This window comes from Furipterus horrens, unplaced genomic scaffold (genome assembly GCF_987537825.1).
Source record: "Furipterus horrens unplaced genomic scaffold, mFurHor1.1.pri manual_scaffold_13, whole genome shotgun sequence".
In the NCBI taxonomy this organism is placed as follows: domain Eukaryota; kingdom Metazoa; phylum Chordata; class Mammalia; order Chiroptera; family Furipteridae; genus Furipterus; species Furipterus horrens.
In genome coordinates this window covers 42,092,268-42,114,798 of record NW_028327183.1, presented here as the reverse complement: position 1 = coordinate 42,114,798, position 22,531 = coordinate 42,092,268, and the positions used below count along the sequence as shown (strand labels likewise).

Sequence of the window (22,531 nt, the reverse complement as noted above, 5' to 3'; positions counted from 1 at the left end):
AAATCGCTTGTCAATTTCTAGAAAGAAGTCACTTGAAATTTTAATAGGGACTGCATTGAAACCATAAATTGATTTGGGGAGGAGGGTCATTTTAACAGTGTCATCTTCCGATTCATGAACACAGCATGTCTTTCCATTTATTTACGTCTTTTAAAAGTTTCTCTACACAGTGTTTTGTAGTTCTTAGTATATGAGTCATGCACTTCTTTGGGTAAATTCTTTTGCTAAGTATTCCATTCTTTTTGATGTTGTTATAGATTGAGTTGTTTTCTTAATTTCGTTTTTGGATTACTCATTCCTAGTGTTGAGAAATAAAGCTAATTTTTGCATATTGGTCTTGTATCCTGCAACCTTGCAGAACTCATTTATTAGCTCTAATAGTTCTTTCCTAGATTCTCAGGAATGTGTCCCATGGTCTTCCAATTTCCTGAGCATATTTTGAAGCCCTCCGGAGTCTCTATGGACATCTCATTTCTCAGCTTTGACTTTTAAGCTTTTTTGTTAGGCTTTTTTAAAAATTTTGCACCAACTGTTATCTGTTGCCTCAGCAGCTGCCCTGTTAAAACATTTACCTGCAATTGTTTTCACAAAATTGCCCCTGAGGAGAGGCTTTTGGCGCTACCTACCTCTCAGTCAGGTCAAAGACAAACCTTTTAAGTGAGTCTTCAGGGAACTACCAGACAGTTCTTTGGGAATGAGATTGTATTCCATTCTGCTCCCTGTGGTACTGGTCATGTGGGCTGTTTTTCGAGGTTACTCCTGGGATGGAGAACAAAGGTCTAAGAAGAATTAAAGCAACACAGATCACTGATCTTACAGAAACTAATCACTTTTCTTGAATAAATGTTCCCTGGATTCCTGCAAGCTTGCTGGTTAAATTTTTCAGTTAAAAAAAGATTGAGTATTTTTTCCAGTTGTATTTTTTGTTGCTTTTTTAGAAATGAATTTTTGGATGTCCTTACTTCACCATTTTTACTAATTTGCCTACAACATGGTTTTAAACTTGACTATACATTAAATATTTAATCGTGGGCGATGATTAGGAAACAAATAAAAACAGAACATGTAATTTCTCATTGAGGGTCTCCCAGATGGGTACATGAAATTTGAAAATGTATTTCTTTATTTAGTGGTCTCATAAGTAAAGTTAAATTACCAGTTATTTTAAACCCCTTTTCTTCATAGAAGTTAAACAGGCTTTGGAGTCAGAATTGGGTTCAAATGCTACCTCTGCTTCTTACTAGCTTGATGACCTAGGACCAGTAATACAACCTCTCTGTACCTCAGTTTCCCCACTTGTAAAATCGGGTAATAATATTTATCAGTAAGATTATTGTGAGGGTTACACTAATGATTCTTGAGAAGAGTTAACCTAAAATCAGACTTTCTTTTCTTTCTTATTTTTGTTTGTTTTGCCTGTTTTAAATAGTCGAGAATAAAATTTATTTCAGCATTTGGAAAAAAAAGTTTCGTCAAAATACACACTTGTTCATTTTATTCATATGTAGTTAAAATGTTATTTATTTATTAAACAAACATTTATTAAATACCTAGAAAATTTTCGGCACTAACGGTCCAAGACATTGACAGGTAAACAGGTGATTACATGATATGTAAGGAAGCTTGTGATACAAGAATACACATGGGAGTATGTGATGGGAGTGTGGTTTTCACCAGCTCCTCTTAGACTTTTCCCTTCTTTGGCTCTACACCCAAGGAGTTTGTCTTATTTTTATTTTTAACTGGGTGGTTTATACTGGAATTTAAAAAAATTTCTGTACATGAAAGAAAAGCAACTTGAATTATCGAGGATGCTACAGTAGGTATTTTCTGTAGAGCAAGAGCCTCCTGTCAGCATAGTCACTTCCAGGGTTTTCCATCTGAAAGGTCTTTGGCATATTTTTTTCTTTGCTGTCCACTTTTCTTCCTCTTCTTCCTCCTCCTCCTCCTCTTCTTCTTTGTTTTTAAAATTCTCTTCCCCACTTTATCATTTAGAGACCTGGGTAATTCCCAACAAAGAGTGCTTTACAGATTCTCTGGGTGATCTATAAGCAAAGACTTAGAAAGTAATATTTTTTAACCTTCTAGTTTTGTACCAACAAAATGAATATAAAGTTTCATGGTAATTATTGAAAATGCAGATAATTTTTATTCTATTGCATTTTTTTCAGAATCCTCAGTGACAATCCTTTGACAAGTCTTGACGATCCCTATCTTTTTAAATTGCCAGCATTAAAACATCTGTAAGTATTGCGACAATCTCTTGGTTCATGAGATGACTTCTGCTTTTTTCTACTTTTTTTTTTTACTAAAAAGTCGTAATTTAAATTATAACTGGTTTATTGCATAGAAGTTATTGGCACAGTGGCCCTGGCTGGTGTGGCTCAGTGGATTGAGCACTGGCCTGAGAACCAAAGTGCCGCCGGCTCTTCCCAGTCAGGGCACATGCCTGAGTTGCAGGCCAGGTCCCCAGTTGGGCCTGCGTGAGAGGCAGCTACAAATTGATGTTTCTCCCCCTCTCTTCCCCTCTCTCTAAAAATAAATTTTAAAATATTTAAAAAAAAAATCTTTCCCTATTGAAAAAAACAAAGTTATTGGCACAGAAAAACGATTAAGAGAGAATGCAGGTAGCCAGCAGAGAAAGGGAGCAGTGTTAAAGAACACATACTGATATGTAACTTGAGAAGCATGGAGAAACGCCATTGATCCCAGAAAGGAAAAAGGAATAATTTGTACATTATATATTTTTTAAAGAGTAATGAAGTGAATGCTACTGAGAATGAGAAGTAGAATAATGGTAAAAAAAAAAAAAAAAAAGATTGTACTGTTCACCAACATCATTAATTTGATGATGCAAGTAAATTTAAATATCTCCAAGAAGAGCTCTCTGAAATTATGATCTATGGCAAGTAAACTTTTGAGCTGGCTTGACAAAGAAGCCAGAACTGAAGTAAGCAGATATTAAGTGTCCTTTTAAGTGCAGAATTTTGTCTTTGGGTTCACTCGATGCACATTTGGACTTTCTCCTTCAGAGACCTGGGAAAAACATATGTGCCACTTACAACAGTTGAGAGCATCCTCATGATGAATATTAATTTGGAAAAACTTAGTTGATTTTTCTTATATTTATTTTCACTTAGTTCTTTTAGGTATGCCTTATTTTCTTAAGTCGGATTTTATTTAATAAAATTCACTCTTTTAAAGTATACAGTTTAGTGAGTTTTGAGAAATGTGTAGTTATGTGCCACCGTGATATTTGAGATACAGAATACTTTTGTCATACTGAAAAGGCTCCTCGTGATTTTTTGCAATCAGTTCCTCCTCCTACCATTAGTCCCTGGCAAGTACTAATCTGATTCTTGTCACAATAGTCTGGCCTTTCCCAGAGTCTCTTATAAATGAAATCATACAGAGTGTAGCCTTTTGTGTTGGCTTCTTTCAGTTAGCGCAATCCTTTTGAAATTCCTTCATGTTATTGCATCTATGAGTAGTTAATTCCTTTTTATTGCTGTGTAGTTTTCCAGTTGTGTGAAGATACCAGTCTGTTTAAGCAGTCATCAGTTAATGTACGTTTGAGTTGTTTCTACTTTTTTTTTTTGGTCCTACCAGTCTAAATGATAGCTTTGCTGGATAGAGTAATCTTGGTTTTGGTCCTTGTTTCTCATTGCTTTGAATACTTCTTGCCAGTCCCTTCTTGCCTGCAAAGTTTCTTTTGAGAAATCAGCTGACAGACTTAAGGGAACTCCTGTATAGGTAACTCTGCTTTTCATATTCTCTCTTTACCTTTAACACTTAGCATTTTAATGATGATGTATCTTGGTGTGGTCTTCTTTGGGTCGGACTTGTTCGGGACTCTCTGTGCTTCCTGGACTTGTATGTCTATTTCCTTTGCCAAATTAGGGAAGTTTACTTTCATTATTTTTTCAAATAGACTTTCAATTTCTTGCTCTTCCTCTTCTGCTTCTGGCATCCCTATGATTCGGATGTTGGTACTTTTGGAGGTGTCCCAGAGTTTTCTTATTCTCTGTTCATTTAAAATAATAATAATTTATTTATTTGTTTATTTTAATTTTAGAGAGAGGGGAAAGGAGAAAGAGAGGGAGGAAAACATCACTGTGTGGTTGCCTCTCACTCACACCCCCAACTGGGGACCTGACGTGCAACCTAGTCATGTGCCCTGACTGGGAATCGAACCAGTGACACGGCTCGCAGGCCGACACTCAATCCACTGAGCCACAGCAGCCAGGTCTCTTCACTTTTTTGACTTCCATATTTCTTCATTCTCTTCTGGTTGACTGTTGATTTCTTCCTTATGTTCCAAATTGTTGATTTGAACCCTGGCTTCCTTCCCTTCACTGTTGATTCCCTGTGGATTTTTCTTTATCTCACTTAGTGTAGCCTTCATTTCTTCCCTTATGCTTTTGTTGTACTCAGTGAGTTCTCTGAGCATCCTGATCACGTGTTTTGAACTCTGCATCGGATAGGTTGGCTATCTCCATTTTGTTTAGTTCTTTTCCTGGAGTTTTGTTCTGTTCTTTCATTTGAGCCATATTTCTTTGTTTCCTCAATCTGGCAGCCTCCCTGTTTGTTTCTGTGTATTAGGTAGAGCTGCTTTGACTCCGTGTCTTAGCACATCTGTTAAGTTGTATGGGGCGGAGCCTTGGGTATTTGCCCAGGCGGGGCAACCCATTTCACCACTTTGTGGCTCTCTTTGTGGAGGAGGTGTCAGAGAGGGGACAACGCCGCTGCCTGGCTGCTGGAGGCTTGCTCTGCACTCACCCTGCTTCCAGTCACTTCACCCACTGGCACCCCTCTACCTGTTGCAATGGTGGTGGTTCCCAGAGTGGGTGGGTTTGAGTGCGTTCTAGGACTGTGGGGGCCCTCTAAGCAGACTCTCCTGAATGATGGATGGTTTCTTCTGCCACCCAACCCGCTCTGGTATTTATAGCCAGAAATTATTAGGCTTTATTTTTCTGGTGCTGGAGCCCTGGGCTGCGCAGTCTGGCCTTGAACAGGGATCACCCGATCTTAATGCGCCACACATGAATGTAGGACTGCCTGTTCTGCCAACCACTGGTGCCACCTCACCGGTACCACACTGTGTCCTTTCCACCCTGGCTCCCCGGCTCCACCCCTCCTACCCATCTGGATGAATATGGCTCCTTTAAATCGTTGGTTGTCGGACTTCCATGCAGTTCAATTTTCTGACAGTTCTGGGTGTTTTTTGTTTTGAGGAGAGTTGTGATCTTTCTTATGCTCGTGCAAGGGGCTGCTGAAACAGGTCTACCTATACATCCAACTTGACCTGAAGTCTTTTCTCTGGTTTCTTAAGATGGAAGCTGCAGAAGCTGAGTATTGCTTTAGCAACATCCCACATGTTGACATCTCATGTTTTCCGTATCAGTCGGTTCAAAATAGTTTTTAATTTCCCTTATGATTTTTTTCTTTCACCCACAGGGTTATTCAGAAGCGTGTTTTTTAGTTCTCAAAACTGTGGACTTTTTTCTTATAGATCTGTTAATTTCTGATTTACTTGCACTTTTGTTAGAGAACGTATATTGAATGACTAAAATCCTTTTAAATGTACTGAAACTGATTTTATAGCCAGTAAATTTTGGTAGTAGGCCAGAATATGGTCTATTTTGGCAAATCTTATGCGTCCACTTAAAAAAAGTGTACATTCTGACTTCCGGCCAAGATGGAGGCTTAGACGGACACGCTAGGTCTCCCTCTACAACTATAGTGGAATACAACTACTTCAAAACAAAGGATAACTAGAAATTCCAGAAAATAAAGCTACACGGAAGCCCAACATATGAAGTTATAAACCAGCGGTGCCATTTGGGCAGGTAAGAGTTAAAGAAGGCAAAGCTGCTTGCGGAGCGGCGGGGCGGGGCGGCGAAAAATCCTGGAGGCTTTCAAGCCCCTGGCGTGCGGGCGACTCCAATCAAGCCCCTGGCCTGCGGGACTCCTGCGCGACTCCGGCGCTGGGGAGCAGCCGCAGCATCGCCTTGAACAGTGAGGCCCAGGGGGGCGGGAGGACGGATCCCGGTCTCCTAGCTGAATAACTGTGTGAATCCATCTTGGACCCCCGCCCCCACAGAAAGCACCACAGGGCTGCGAAATAGGTCGCGCGCCTGCCGGTCGCTGATTTGTGACGCGTACGCAGGCACTGCCCCCTGCTCCCGACAGCCAGCCCAGGAAAACAAAACCCATCTGTCAAAATGAGGCAGGCAACTTTAGAAATACCGGTAACACAACTCACCAGACAGCAGATAGAGAACCTGACAGATGAACAGATAAGAAACCTGTCAGAGGCTCAGTTCTGGGCCATTGTTATCAGGTGGCTTACAGAATTCACAAAAGAGCAGGAAAAAGATATGAAAGAAGCGAAAAACTTTCATAACGAAAGGAACAAAACCACATATGAGACAGATGGTGAGGAATCCAGAGTCCATTTCAACAAACTGGAATATGGAGAAGAAACTAGCAGTCAACCAATGCAGCGAGAGGAAATGGGAAGCAACAATGAGAGGATCAGAAACCTCTGGGACAGCTATAAAAGGCCCAACATAAGAATCATTGGTTTGCCAGAGAATGAGGAAGATGAACTAGAACTTGAAAAATTGAGTGAAAATATAATAAAGGAGAACTTCCCAGACTTGGGGAAGGGAATAGACTTGCAGGTCCAAGAAGCAAGGAGAGTTCCCAAGAGACTGGACCCAGGGAGAACCACTCCAAGACACATTATAATCAAAATGTCAAAAATTAAAGATAAAGAGAGAATCTTAAAAGCAGCAAGAGAGAAGAAAAGAATTATGTACAAAGGGGTCCCAATTAGACTATCAGCTGACTTCTCAAGGGAAACCCTACAGACAAGAAGGAACTGGCAAGAAATATTCAAAGTAATGAAAATCCAAAACCTACAACCACGAATACTCTATCCAGCGAAATTGTCATTCAGAATAGAAGGACAGAGAAAGTGTCTCCAGGACAAAATAAAACTGAAAGAGTTCATTAGATCCAAACCACTGTTATATGAGAAGTTAAAGGGACTGGTTTAAAAAACAGAAGCTAGGGAGATGAAACAAAGGCAAACGAAACAGGCAACGAGAGTGGAAAAGGAACTGTGGGTAAGGGAAATATAGTGGGGGGAGGTCAACAGGGAGGGGGAGTGGGGAGAGGGAGGGAGATGATATAGGAATTGGAGATCATGGTAGGAGGGAATGGAATAGACGGAGAGAGGTTGGGAGGAACTGTAAGCACAACTAATGGACATAATCTAAAAGGGGGGGACAACTGGAGGGAGGGGGCCACCGGGTGGAGGGGAGCAGAGGGAAGGGAAAGGGGCACAAATGTAATATTTTAATCAATAAAACACATTAAATCTTAAAAAAAAAAAAAAAAGTGTACATTCTGCTGATTTGGGGAGGAGTGTCTTATACACATCACGTAGGTGGATAGTGTTCTTCTAGTCTTCTATATCCTTGATTTTCTATCTTCTTGTTCTGTCAATTACTGAAACAAAAATGTTGAAGTATCCAATTATAATTGTGGATTTGTTTGTTTCTCCTGGTCATTCTCACTTTCCTTCATCTATTTTTAAGCTCTGTTATCGGGGATATAAGTTTCTAGGTTATGTCTTCATTATTTGACATATTTATTTTGATGAAATAGCCTCCTTTATCCATGGTAATATGCTTTGACATTGACTTTGTCTTATGGAAATATCGTCACTCCAGCTTTCTTTTGGTTAGTGTTAGCATAGTATATTTTCTATCCTTTTAGCCTATGTGTTTCTTTCTATTGAAGTTGTATTAGACCATTTCCAATTAATGTAATGATGGATGCAATTACATTTAAATCTACTGTCTTGCTATTTTTTATTTGTCCCATCTGTTTGCTTGTTGTTGTTTTTTTCTTTCTTTTCATTTGTGCTTTTGCATTGAGTACATTTGCGTATTTTCTTTCCTTTGTGGGCTAGAAAGCTATAGCTCAGATTTTGTTATTTTAGTGATTGCTCAATGGTTTATAGTATACATCTTTACCTTATCACAGTCTATCTTCCAATGATATTTTGTAGTTTCATTAGTGGTATAAGAACCTTGCAATAGTGTATTTCCATTTGTCCCTCCTGGCCTTTGCTATTGTTTTCAATACATTTTACTTTTACTTACATTATAAACGCCACACTATATTTTGTGTTTAAATAATCAATTATCTATGAAGATATTTAATAAGAAAAATCTTACATATTCACCTAAGTCATTAGCAATTTACGTGTTCTTCAGTCTCTTGTAATAATCTGTATTTCCATCTGGTAACATTTTTCTTTTGCTGAGAACGACCTCCTTTAACATTTCTTACAGTGCAAACCTACTAGTGGTAAATTTCTTCAGCTTTTGTCTGAGAGTCTTTATTTTGCTTTTGCTTTTGAAAGGTCATGGGTAGAGATTTCTAGCTTGATAGTTGTCGGGTCCCCTTCCCCACTTGACTACCTCAAAGACTTTTTTGCACAGGGAGTTTTGGCTTACATTATTTCCAACAAAAAAAAATCTGTAATTTTTATCTTTGTTCTTCTTATATAGTTTCCCCTCACCCCTTGGGCTGATTTTAATATTTTCTCTTTATTGCTTGTTTTGAGCAATAAGATTACGATGTGCTTCCGTAGAGTTTTGGGCATAATTCTTATGCATGGAGTTCATTGCCCTTCTTGGATCTGTGAGTGTTCGGTGTTCACCAATTGGAACAATTTGGGGCTTTTATGCAGATTTTTATGTCTCCTCCCTTCCGTGGACTTTAAGCGCACATACATTAGGCCACCTGTTGTTGCACAGCTCACTGCGGCTCTGTTCATCTTTGTTATTTTGTTTCTCTTTGCGTTTCATTTTCTATAGTTTGTATTGCTACATTTTAAAAGTCACTGGTCTTTTCTTCTTCTGCAGTGTCTAATACGCCAGTAATCCTACCCAGTGTCTTTTTCTTGTTGTTTTTGGTGTTTGTATTTATTTATTTATTGCATCTTTCCCCCATTACCATTTATCCCGCATTCAGTGTCTTTTTCATTTAGACACCGTAGTTTTTAATCCCTAGCTTCTTGGAGCAGGCACTATTCCTAACACTGGGTGATATCCAGTTATTCTTCTCTCTAATCCTTTTAAGTGGTTCTCTTCCTGGGCTCAAACAACTCTTCACACACAGGCTCCAACCAGTACTTTGTTGAATACTCAAGAGATCTGTCTGCATATCCCCAGAGGGCTTGTCTGTGCACCTCTTTTCTTAACTAGTATTCTGCATTGTACATTCTAGTCACCTTGGTTTCCCCCGACTCTCATATCCATCCCTTAGGGAGTTAACCAGTCTGTGTGTGGGTTTTTTCTTCCTTACATCATGACCTGGAAGCTCAAGAGCAGTAAGCTAGAACAATGCATCACAGGGCTTACTTAATTTGTTTCCTATCTCTTGGGAGTCACTGTCCTTCATTATCTGAATTTCAATTTCTTGAAAACTGTTGTTACATATATTTTGTCTGGTTTTTAAATTGTTTTAGGCAGGTTAAATTGATCCCACCTTGGTCTAAAGCCAGTTATATTCTCCCCCATGCCAAAATAATATTTTTTACGTCTGTTTTGTTTTGATCCAGAATCGAATCAAAGATCAGGCATCACATATCTTTGTTTCCTTTAATCTAAAACATTTATCTACCCTTTTTATTTTTTGTCTCTTATGACACTGGCATTTTTGATGTGTCTTAAGATGGTTGTCTTATGAATTGTCCCATAGTCTGGATTTGTCTGTTTGCTCATGATTAGATTCAAAGTAAAATATTTTGGAAAGAATACTACACAGGTGATGCATCCTTTCTACCTCATCATTTCAAGTAGCCTATAATGCTAAATTTGATGATTTGGTGAACATGGTATTTTCCAGATTCCTCCCATTGTAAAGTTATTTTTCCCTTGGTAATTAATAATCTGTGGAATGATGCTTTAAGATCAGTGACCATTTTACTCTTTTAACGTTTTACCCAACTGTGCATCAGTAATAATTTGTGTCTGATCTATTACTACATTGGTGGTTACAAAGTGACACTATTTTTCTAATTGTATTATTCCTACTACATTTATTAGCTGAAATTATTCTATAAATAGTTTACCTCTTTTATTTTTGAGTATCATTGTGAACTCTTGTGCTCTTCTTTAAATTGTTATACTTTATTATCATTATTCTTTTGAATGTTCATATTGTCCAGATTTGCCCAATGCAATCTGCTCCTATTTAACTACACCATGTTTTTCTTTATGCCCAGAGTAATTTCTAATACATTTACCACTCACAATTAGGGATTTATAAGTTGCGGACTTATCCAGAGTCTTCTTAGAAGTTTTCCCCCTCCTAGTGTACTCTCCACCCAAAGTGAGACTTCTGGGTTGGGAGAAGGAGATACATCTGAATTAAAACTACAGATCAGTGTCATCCGATTCTAGTGCCTATCACCTTTAGTCTAGGCATACTATACCCACTGCCATTCTTACTCTTCTGTCCTCTCCTCAATTTATTGACAATATTGAAGAAGAACAAATAGTGCCCTGGCTGGTGTGGCTCAGTCAGTTGGAGAGTCTTCCTGTAAACAGAAAGGTCGCGGGTCCATTTCCAGCCACCCTAGGGTTTGGCTGACATTCCCAGTTAGTTTCTCTCTCACACAGATGTTTTCTCTCCTTCTCTCTCTCCCTCCCTTCCCTTCTCTCTAAAATCAGTAAGCATGTTCCCCAGTGAGGATTACCAAAAGAATCACCAAGTGCCAGCTGATGCTCACCACGCTTTTCAGGTGATCAGCCCCCACTGCTCTTCTTTGCACAGCCCTCTGGTAGCCTCTGCCCACCTCTTCTACCCGCTCAAATAACTTTTCTGCCAATAAGTTAATTTTCTTTCTTTCCACGTATAGGGTCCTCCCTCATGATCTGGCCTGCTGCCTCTGCAAATTCAGAGATAACATTGAGCGCGTCGGCCAGAGAGTGAAATTGCACTGCCCCGCTGACTGTCAGACACGCCCAGCTTGTGGTGAGTCTGAATTGCCCAGTGGTAAATTCTTTAATTTTCATTTTATTTGTTTTAATTTTTAATTGATGATGGTAAGTATTTTTCCTTTGGAAATACCTTTTGAAGGTTTGCTGTTGTTGCTGTTTTTGTTTTTTTCTTTTTAAAACTGTTGTTCTATTACAGTTGTCCCAGTGATGGTAAGTTTTTAAACAAATAAGGTCACTGTGTTATTTTTATTCATTCATCCAGAGTTTAACTCCCTATATTTCTGAGAATTGCTTCCTTGCTAAAAGTTAGATGAAGGAAAAAGAGAAAGGAAGGGGGCAGGGGATTAACAGTAATGAACACATGGCGCACGCTGTGCTCAGTTTGGTGCTTTCCGTCCAAATGAGAACTTGCTGGTCAATGTCACAGTTTGTAAACGCGTTTTGGATGTGTTAGGCCTCATTTGTGCTTTGCCTCATTGGACAGGTAGAGATGTGTTTTTATTTTGTTTATATTTGCAATTTTATAAAAAGAGTTTGAGTGATGCTTTTTAATGAAAATTTTATTTGGAAACTGAGAGTTTCTGGTTTTATTAGCAGAAGCTACTACCAAATCCTTGTACCGGGTGGGAGGCCTCTTGTATTCTTAGACTGTCTAGCTCTGAACTTGCTCCGAAGCTCACGGTTTTCTATCCACCAAACACTTGGGTGCTTTTAGGTATTTTTCTACAAATTAGGCTTATTGGCACCTATTTGATAACTTCCAAAATGTGCTTTCATGCCTAGACAGCGTGAATGTGGGTCTCTGGCAGTGATCTGGGGCGCATCATAAATAATAACGCTGTGCTACTTACATAAAGAGTGTGTGGCCCATTTTTCAAATACAACTTTTTGGCCCATTATATTACTCCCCTCTACCCCAAAGGTGGGCAGAATAGGCATTTTAATCTCCTTTGCCAGGAGAGTAAAAACAAAATTAGAGAGTGTTAAGGGCTGTCACCTAGTGCCCAGGTCTCTGGCTTTCATTTTGGGGCTCCACAAGCTCCCCCTTTGGGGACCCTCGACTCCTTCTTTGACCCTCACCTTCACCAGCAACACTTTCATTCTTCTGGAATGGAAACCCAATTGCACAATGATACACTTGACCTTTATGCAGTCAGAAGCTTTGGATGGTTCCCCAAGTAAAGCCAAAAATAGAAGAAAAGACATGAATGTTAAGGAAAGTAGGCATCTGACAACAGCTGCCTTTTCCCTTCTGTACTTTAGGACCCCAAAGTATTACTCCATAGATGTATTGAACAATCCACAGTGGCACACAACCTGCCAAGTCTATTAACCCACATTCCAGATGCGTGCCTAAATGTAAGCACAGAGCAAGAGTTATTTTTCTGTATAGAGCCTTCTGTTCTGGGGGCGGGGATGTATGAAAGCAGTGACCAAGCTGATGCTTTGGTGGGTAAGTGGAGAAGGGCATGTCCAGATGAAGACCTGTTAACCGTGCGTGGGTTTTAATCATGCTCACCCGTGATGGTAGCAAGAACACGAGCACACGAAGAGGTGGAGGGAGGAAGCCTTGTGCTCCCTCTGCATCTGAGCAGGACAGGATGGGGACCATGAACGGGAGGAATCGCAGTAGATCTGCAGAGTGTAACTGAGTGGGGTCTTCCAGCCTTGGTTTTTCTTCAGTACCTGGCAATGGGCCCCTGGGGATCAAGGGAATCATCCTAAATATAGTTGCTCTATCTCACACTATGGAATGTTCTGAGTCAATAATGCCCTTTAAAAACATACCTTTTCTCCTTTTGTTGTGTCGCCAATCAGGTTTAAGTTGGGGGTTATTTTTCTCCTCTCTCAACAACACTGATATTTGCTGATTCCCAATTTATTTGACTGGGATGTAGGGCTTTGCACTGACAGAAAGCTGTCCCATGAGTCCTTCATTATCAAAAGTGGTCTCTTCTTTTTTGACAGATGAACATTTAACAAATGCAGAAGGCTCTATCATAAGAGGATTACAATATCGGAATAAGAACGCCAGCACTGAGCTGACAATTGAGCTGGGAAAGGCCTCCTCAGGCCAAAAGGAGAAGAAATTGTCAGCCATTCTGGGTAAGCAGCTAGACTTTAATGATAACAGTGATGCCATTAGGGCACTACAGTACAGACTGCCTTATTTCTTGGAGATTAAAAAGCAGATGTAAAATCAATGTTATTACCATTCATTAAACTCCCTTTTTCAAATGTACAGGATGGAGGTATGCCCCTGAGTCATTTGAAAAACAATAGAGGGATCCTTCTTAAATCTAAATTTTACAATTCAAGTTACAAAAATAAATTGAGGAAACTATTTTTTGGAACAGATCTATTGAAAGAGTTTTTTACTGAGCAACAAAAAGCAAACATCTCCAACGCAGATTGGAATATGAATGAATGGAAAGTTGAGAAGGGAGGAGCCCAGGGTGAAGAGGAAGAGCAGGAGCCACATGAGGTAAGGACAGCTCCTGAGGCACAAGGCTTGGGCCGTGAGTCAGTGAGGACCTGCCATGAAAGCACTGAGGTAGGAAGACCAGAGGCGCCCAGACTGTCTCTTGTCTCAGCCATGTGACTTTGGCGAACACTGCGCATTTAGACAGTTGTGCCACTGTTCCTGGGGTCGATGCTAAGAGGACCTAACACACAAGCTAAATAAATTGCACAAGAAAATGCTAACACTAAGATTGCATAACACGTTAGATACGGTATGCTCTTTAAGAACCTATACAAGAGGGAACCCCAAAAAACCCAGAATTGTCTTCTGAAAGGGCGGTCCCCTTGTAGTACAGGTTTCCTCCACTAGGGGAGTATTCTAGAAACCCATCTGTAAGAGTGTACCAGCTCGTTTTGTTGTGAGAGGCTGTGTTAGGCTTCACTGAATTTTTTTTGAAGACTTTTTCAGCATCGTTGATGGGTAATTTACAAGCGCACCTGCCCACACCTTGCTGAGTGTTCAGCCGCTCTGGGCAAAAATGGCATGACCCCCGCACCCCACACCCCGTATTCACCCAGTCTTGCCCCGAGTGACTTTTTGTGTTTCCCTGGATGAAAAATTCCTCAAAGGGATTTGTTTTGCCAATGTGGAATTGATGAAACAAAAAAAACGGCAGAAGCACTAAAAGGCATCAAAATCAACGAGTTCAAAAACTGTTGTGAGCAGTGGAAAAAACGTCTCAATAGGTGCACTGCATCAAATAGAGAGTACTCTGAAGGGGACTGAAGTTTAAGCATGTAAGGATAAATACACAATATTTTATAAATATATTCTGGGTTTTTTTGGGGTCCCTCCTCATATACCATTCAACTGAAAGAGTGGGATTTTAGAGTACTAAAGGATAGTTAGCTATTTAGCAACAGCTTAAGAATAGTTATTTTTATCTTTTCCATCTCTGTTTTTTTTTAATTCTTTTTTCTCTTTTAAGGTCATCAAAAATGTGCCAGGATATGGCTCCGAGAAGAAACTCCTTTTGGCCATTCTTGTTACTGTAGTTGTAACATTATATTTTCTAATTGCCTGTCTCATTTTGGTAAGACAACGGTTCATTCAGCTTCCCAAAATACAGTCTGTCTTTAGAATAGAGTCAGAACCCACAAACTGAAAATCAAAACCACTTTCCCACCTACTCCTCCTTGATATTATCCTTTAGTCATGAATGCTGAGATATGCTTTATTATTTTATTACACATTATACTCCAGAGATTTTTAAAGGAAGCCCACTCCCAGAGATCTCTGTGGAACTGAAATCAAGATAACAAGCCACTGTGCTATTTTGAGAACTCATGATAGGCCAGAGTTGACATGACAGCAAAATTTCTTCAACTCAAAATGGATGATGTTGATTTGATGTATTACCAATCACTCTTTCTACCACTGATTTCTCTCCTTGGCTGAAATGAGGAGAGATATAGAATCGCCACCTTCATAGTTATGTCATCCTGGCAAAAAGAACATGGCTAAAAGATGGAAGTGTGATCCTTTCAATTTATTATTTTACTTAGCAGCTTTCTTCTCCAGTGTGTAAAAAGCATGGTGTAAATAGGTTCAGTTAAAACACTGCAAACTAAATCCTGCATCAGGCCTCTCTAAAGCATGTCGTATTTACAGTCACCTGTTCCTGGAGCTTGCCTGTGTGCCTTTTCTTCAATTACACAACGGTTTATTTTCCCAACAGGCAGGTGCTAACATTAAAAGTGATATAACTAGCTGACAGTCTTGACTACCCTACTAACCCAACCTAATACCTTGTTTACATTTTCAATGGTCATGGCAGCCCCCCACCATAACCTAGCCACAGCATGCCCATTTCTACTTTTGTTTCTGCCTTTGTCCATCTAAAATTCCCTTATTTTGCTCCGCCTGTGCTCCAAGTCCTATGAATCTCCCAAAGGCAGCTCAAGTTCCTATTTCAGCCCTGCTAGTCCTACTTCTTCTGTGAGATTTATCACTCTTCTGGGGCGTGGGCAGTAGTGAGGCATTCCCCTCCCCTGAGAACTTAAAAATATGGTAAGTTTTTATAAGGTAGCTCCCCAAGAGAGAAATACCAAGTCAAACACATCATACAGCAGAACAGAGATGGGTACGGACCAGTTGGCGTCCTGGTCTACCAGACTTGAGTAAAACCTGGCTGGATGTGTAACTGCTAATGGCTATCTGCGGAGGGTCGGTCAGCAGTAAAGGCAGAGAAAAGGTGAGGGAGAGTCTGACATGGGCACTGCCCACCCTAGCAGTGCCTAAGAGTAGACATGGCAGCTCAGGCAGCAGATGTGCAGAGTCCGGCCCACTAGCCAGGCTGTGCCTGTTGGGGAGACGCATGGACGCAGCTCATTCAGTCTTTTCTTTTGAACACAGGATTCAGCTGATTCCTAGTGTTCTAATTCTGGTCTCCCCAAACAGCCTTCTGACTGTGCTTCTGTGTGCCACGTGGCCTAGCTCCACAGAGCGTATTTCCCTGATCGTGTAGACACAGATGTTGTCTGCGGAGCACATTAATTCTCTTGGTCAGGCCATAATCTTGGCATTCCGATTTTTTATTAGCACTGCAGTATTGACAAGGTGAGACTACCCCGATCGGAAGAAGTGAGCCCTCTCTTGGTGAAGAGTCTGATTTCTGAGCCTAGGAGCTGGGGACTAGCATGGGGGCAACTTGCCAAGGCCTCTGGGAAGAAGTCACTGGCCATTGCCCAGACAATACCCTCTACATCTCCAGGGGGCATATGGCCTTTGTTTTTTTGGAATTTCTGTAAACTCCTATAATGCATTTAATTTCTATGTAGTTTAACCTCACATTTGTGTTTGATTATGTGGTTTAATTATTTCCTCTCCCCACTGAGGTGATAAGCTTTTTGAGGATGGTTTGCCTGACTCTTCTGTCTGCTTAAAGACAATGACACTGAGGAATATCTGAAATTTTGAAATTCAATGAAAACCACTGAAAGGATGAAGATATTTAATATCAAAGGACTTCCATAAATCAACAGGAAGGAAACAATCAAGGGGAGAAGAGGGCAAGGGCTGTGAGGAGCAGGATGTGTGTTGACAGTCTGTCACCCTGTCTGCCAATCATCTCATGGCTTATGGGGTATGCGTTTCGTTAGCGAGCCCTTTACCTCATGGCATGAAAATAGTCTCTGATATTGTCTTTTAGTCCTTTTTATAATATTTCTTTTATTCATAATTTTTAAAAAAATTTGTCTAGTATTGGTTTTGTTTTTAGTGTGGTTGACTGTTTTCCCCCATGAAGATATAATCGTTTTAAAATCTTTTATTGAATGACTCATTCTTTCTTTCCTGATCTAAAAGACTCTCTTTGGACTCTAGTCTGTTGATCTAGTGATCTTTTTTTTTTGGTACCAGTAGCAGTATCACTATGTAATTCCACTTTCTTTATAACACATTTTGATATCTGGTAAGGTAAGCTCCTGCTTTTTTATCTTCTTTTTCATACATTTTGTAGCTATTCCTGCATATTTTCTTTACCAAATACCAGCTGGCCAGGTTTTGTTTAAAAACTCTCTTGGAATTTGAATAGATTGCATTACATTGGTAGGTCCATTTGAAGAGAATGGACATCTCTACAACATTCTAGGAACACAGTATCTTCACGTCGTGTATTCTTCCTAATGTCCTTCAGAAGAGTTTTAATGTTTTGATCACATAGGTCTTACACATTTTTTGTTAAGTCCGTTTTTAGGTACTTGGTGCATTTTTATTGATATTATAAGTGGGATCTTTCTTTCATTTTTAATTAGTCTTTTCTAGTACGTGGGAAAACGCTTGAGGTTTGCGTATTGATCATTTGATTTTGGATTTACTTACTGAATTATCATCTTACTTGACATTAAAATTTTAGTCGACGCTCTTGCAGTTTTAGATTTGGCATCATCTCCTATGCACATGCGTTTTGTCTCTTTCCAGTACTTCACTTTTCTTATTAAATTGAGTAGGACCTCCTCAACAATGATGAATAGTAGCAGTAATAACAGGCATCCTACTCTTGTTCTTGACCTTAAAACAAAGCCGCTTTGTTGTTTCTGGGAGACATTTTTCTTTTATTTTCCTACTTCTAAGAGCTTTCATTAGGGATTACCCGCTGAATGTTATCCAAAGCAGCCAATGAAACACACTGCCAGCTCCCTGCAAGACCCTAACTTAAGGCCTATGGAAGGAGAGTCAAAGGATATTCAACAAATCCATGTCCTCAAGAAAGTTATCACCTTACTTAGAAGGGAACAAATAAAGATTTAGAGACTGTGGTCACTGTGATGAATAACTGTGATGTTGTTGTCTTCCTAAAACAGATTTGTTGCGGAAGAACATCAGAGGACAATAAGGAAGGAAAGCCACGGTAAATATTAGTCTGACAGTTTTTAAAGTAGGGTTTTAAAACTAGAGGAGCTTCTTCCTGGAAGTGGCCTGAGGTGACCTCTGAAAATGGTTCACTACTCATTTGACCCAGAAAACCCCACACAATCATGCAAATCCAGAGTTTTAAATATTCATGTTCACATTGAGAACACTTGGGAAACTGCCAGGCCATCAAGGGTATGTGTCTCTGAAAAGCCACCAAGCAGCTAAAGGATGTTACTTTACAGAAGCAATGTGTGCCATTCTGTTTACAATAGTGGAGTTGGTAGGTGTGCCCAAGGCCAAAGATTGGGGCTGGGTGCAGTCTGGTGCCCCCAAAAAGTGCTACGTTTTTGCTGCACATGCTTAAAATGCAGAGTAGTGCGAACTTAAGGGCTGAGGTGCAGACTCTGGGCGTTGAGCACACCCAGGTGAGCAAAGCTCCCAAGATACAGCGCAGAGCTTACGGCGCTCACGGTGCGTTAACCCACACACGGCTCTCAGGCCTGCCGCACTGAGACGCTCCTCCCTGAAAAAGAGCAGATTGGTCCTGAACCAGAAGAGGAGGTTACACAGAAAAGAAAAGATAAAAATTGCCGGTAGAAACTGAAGAAACAAAAGCTTGGGAGTAAATTTATCATAAAATAAATGCTAAGAAAAGTTAAAAGAAAAAAAAGAAAGAAAGAAAGAACTAGAGGAGAACTTAGAACTCTGCCTCAGTCTCATTTTACACTGAGGAAACCACTAAGTTTGGAAAGAACACTTGTTAACTCTGATGCTTTGCCGGGACTTTGCAAAATGAGCTCCGTAGCCAAAGCTGATAGAGAGCGTGACCGGCACAGATGCATCTGCTGTCACTGGTCCTTTAAGGAAACAGGGAGCAAAGGGGGAGGTCTTGGTTGTACCTGTTCCTGCTGGTGGTGGGAGCTCTGGGGAAGGGACAGGGAAAGCCACGTGGCCTTAGGGTGAAGGCGCTGGTCTCCTTCAAGGCTGACGAAAGGCAGACTGTGTGAGTCCTTCCTGTAAGGTGGCAGGAAACTTCCCTTCCCGTCCTCCTGGTTTTCAGGCCCCTACTCTCTCTATTGCCTTCATCCCAACCTCATAGAGTTTTAACTGGGAGAGACCTTACACAGTAGTTTGTCTTTTCCTTTAATAAGAAGGAAACAGAGAAGAGGTCACAGTGCTAGTGAGTGTCAGAAAGAAGATGGTGCCTTTCCAGCTGGGGCCTCTCCATTGATTACCCCGTGCTTGGGCTGTGAGCTACGCTTTATGTCAGAGCTCAGTACGCACGTCCCGCACAGACATAAGTCGTTTCTAAAACAGAATCATTATGCACTCTGATATTTTTCTATTCTGTTTCAGTCAAAAAGAATATTTTGTATTCTAGTGCTGGTTGTGACTTCTAAGCTGATTTCACAACTCACTCAGCAGTGACAGCCTGCAGTACGGAAGTCAGCAAGCTAGCTAACTTAGCTAACTTTGCTATTTGCACTCAGGCATTTAGTTGTGTGGTTTAACTTACAGGATAAAGCAGTAGAAAGTTAAAAGCACCTTCTTACCCGCACCCTCACCCCCAGCAAAGGGTACATGTGGGATTAAGTCTAAATGGGACGGATGTGAAATGCTTCTGGAGAGAATAAACTGCTTCTGCCTAACATGGCAGTGCATTTTTCCCCCGAAACATTTCAGGGCGCTTGGCCAAGGGCCAAGAAAGTGAGTGGGGCTGAAAACCCTGCCTGTACTCCATGCCAAGCCGCACACAGAGGTCACCCCAGAGACATGGCAGGGACATTTTAAACAGACACAGAGAACCCCTGGAAGCTCAGTGTCCAAGGAATCATTTCCAAGGTCCCAGGTCTGTAGTGATTTAGCCTGTGAGTGTGGACCCAGGTACCCATTTAGTCCTAATAAGGCCAGGGATAAATCACTAATTGTTGGTATGCGTTTTCCTCCAAGGGGCTTTTTCTCAGGACTGCTGCGTAAGGCCCGATCGGCGGAAAGCAAGATGGAGGTAAATGGCAGGAGGATCAAGCACTGTGGCGGGACAAAGCGGGTGACAGAATTCACGTTTCCCTGTCTGTTTTCTAGGAGGGCGGTTTCTGGAGCCGGCTGAGGGGTGCATATGGCCCTTTTGAGAAAGAGGAGGCACAGAAGCTGCATGCCAAGGGTTCATCTGCTGGGGAAGAGCTTTCAGACAACATGTAAATGACTGGGAACTATTTAGAATTTCTGTCTAAAAGGGGGAAATAATGAATAGTTTCCTTGTCCCTTTCAAGAGGAAAAGCTTTGACCTTCTTCTTCCCTCCCCAGAGAGACGGAGGAAGCCTCCAGCTCTGCAGCCTTGGATTCAGTTGCAATAGAAAGTGAAACCTGATACTCCTGCCAGAGTGAACCAGTCACCAATAAATTTTTTTCTCTTAAAATGTGTACATTCGTAACCACCTCTAGCCATGAGGGAAGGAATTAAAATGTAAATAGATAAATAGATATATACACAAATAGCACGAGCCATAAGCAAGAAAAGCAAGGCTGAAGCAGGACTCCTGGGGTAGCCAGCACTTCCTCAAGCAGCAGTGTGGTCAAACAACGGTGAAGAGGGGCTCCTCTCCCCCGTGACCCCCAATACTGTCAGTCCCCGAGAACTGGAAAACACATCCTTCTCCAGGGCTGTGGGTTATTAAGTCAAATAACAATTCATCTGGGTGCTCTGGCCCCTGGCTCACCAAGTGCCAGTTATGTACAACATCCTTGACCCCATTGGGGCCCCCCATCATCAGGTCTTAGGTCTGTCAGAATATTTGGAGCCCTGAGCCTGTCTTCACGGTGGGGCCTGTCTTCTCCCTTAAACTTAAGCGCAAATGTGTGCCCTGTCTTGGTGTAGCGGGTTCTCCACCCTTACCACTTAGTTATTTTGTTTTTATCTTTTTAATTTAAAAAATTCCCAGCTGTTGCCTAGGCAGCAGGGAGATGCTGGAGAGACAGAGCAAAGAAGAACGCGTGAGAGCAGTAATCGCTTCAAGGTTCTTGTACCTTCACCGTGTTAAGGAATATGACGGTGCTCCTTATTCAAAGAAAACAGGTTAAAAATCGTAAAGATAAAATACAAAGTTATGGGGGTGAAGAGGAGCCCCCCCCCAAAAAAAGTGACGGACCTCAGCTGATGCCCCCCTCGCCCCTTTCCTACACACACACACACACACACAGATCTCTAGTGCAGAAATCCTCTCCCACGAGCTGCTGTGTGCTGCGCTGCCCGCCTTCCACACGTTCACCTATGTGAACAAGCAGCACCCACCTCAGACCCTCCGACCACGTGGCTCTGCCTTGCCCTGGAGGTCTGATGCACCAGAAACACCCATTCCTGCTCCTCCTGTCCTCAAAGATTTGTTCGACTCCCAGAGTGTCACACCTGAAGCCCATCCACAGCTTAAGGTTTGGAGTCACGGGGAAGCAGCTCTAGAGAAGGCACCACTTAAGAATTTAATGTGTGCTGTTTCTTCCTTATCTTGGAAGGAAACATCTCTTCCCAGGCTGTGGACTTGAATTAAAATAAACTTCGCACTTCCATAAGAAACATTACCCTTAGTCTTCATAAGCAACAGCGGTGTTCCCGCAAGAGTAGGGAGCTGCACTCCTTTAAAGATGCATTAAAATCAGTGTTCCAAACCACTGACTTAATCTGTACAATACTATTGGTTAAGAAGGTATGAAAATGTTCAGCATATTTTTAAAAGCTTTCCAACAAAAATTTGGTTCTTTCAAATGTGTGATTTAAAAGTAAATCCTTAGCTCTTGAAAATGACTAAGCCCTAGAGTTTCAGAGTCGGACTCTGCCTACCCCTCTCATACGTGTGCATACACTGTGTTACAGTAACACAAATTACTTTCTCTTCAACAAATAACCTTTGCACTTAAAACACTCCAACAAACTGGTAGAGGTTTCTAGGCTACTGAACATCAAAGTAAGAGTAAACCATCTTTTTCTATATTCAATTTAGACAATTCCACTTGGAAATTATGGTCTTCATGAAGCCTGCAAAACTAAGTCCATTCACAAAGATGTAAACTGTACTTCACATGGATCAAACTGTCAATTACATATACAATTTACAGGGCAAATCGTATTTTAAAAAAACCTCTTTCGGAACAAATGCGAAAAAAAGCCTTTCAGGCACTTTGACGTTTTTGCACAAAACACCTTTGATAATAGAAAATAATAATAGAAAATGAATTTGATTAATGTCATTTTATGACTTACAACGAAAAATCAATTTGCTACAGAAACATACTATATTCCAACAATTAGATGATGTACTTGGATTAAAATATGAGTTCTTTTGGGGAACCACACAAAAAAGGAAACCACGTTGGTATTTTACCTGTGGGCTGCAACAGTGAAGCAGGTGGGCGAGGCTGTAAGCCCCACAGGTTTTCCATACTGCTCCGGTCCTTTAGGTCCAACAAACGTATTAAAATGATGGGATCAAGGTCTAATAAACCAGTGGTAGCAGCGGAGCATACATGTGCTCTTCTCGACATTCGGCTACTGGCACCCACATAGCCCTGGTTATTGCCTGCAAGAGAAAGACAGAAAATGCATGCTACATACTTGCACAAACTTAAGTAGGCT

General features: G+C 40.9%; 1 protein-coding gene across 5 annotated transcripts in view; it reads right to left on the bottom strand.

Annotated features, from left to right (window-relative positions):
• LOC149994762 (E3 ubiquitin-protein ligase TRIM37-like) overlaps positions 1–22,531 on the bottom strand; it is a 40,606-nt gene that overhangs the window by 11,827 nt on the left and 6,248 nt on the right. For 4 of the 5 annotated variants that reach the window (XM_090261071.1, XM_090261069.1, XM_090261070.1 and 1 more), the window contains exon 4: positions 22,281–22,475. In XM_090261071.1, coding sequence (XP_090117197.1) covers positions 22,392–22,475 — 84 coding nt within the window. In that variant the 3' untranslated portion in view covers positions 22,281–22,391. Of the gene's footprint in view, positions 1–1,478; positions 2,046–22,280; positions 22,476–22,531 lie in introns of those variants that run through there. The other variant, XM_090261068.1, reaches the window with a different exon arrangement.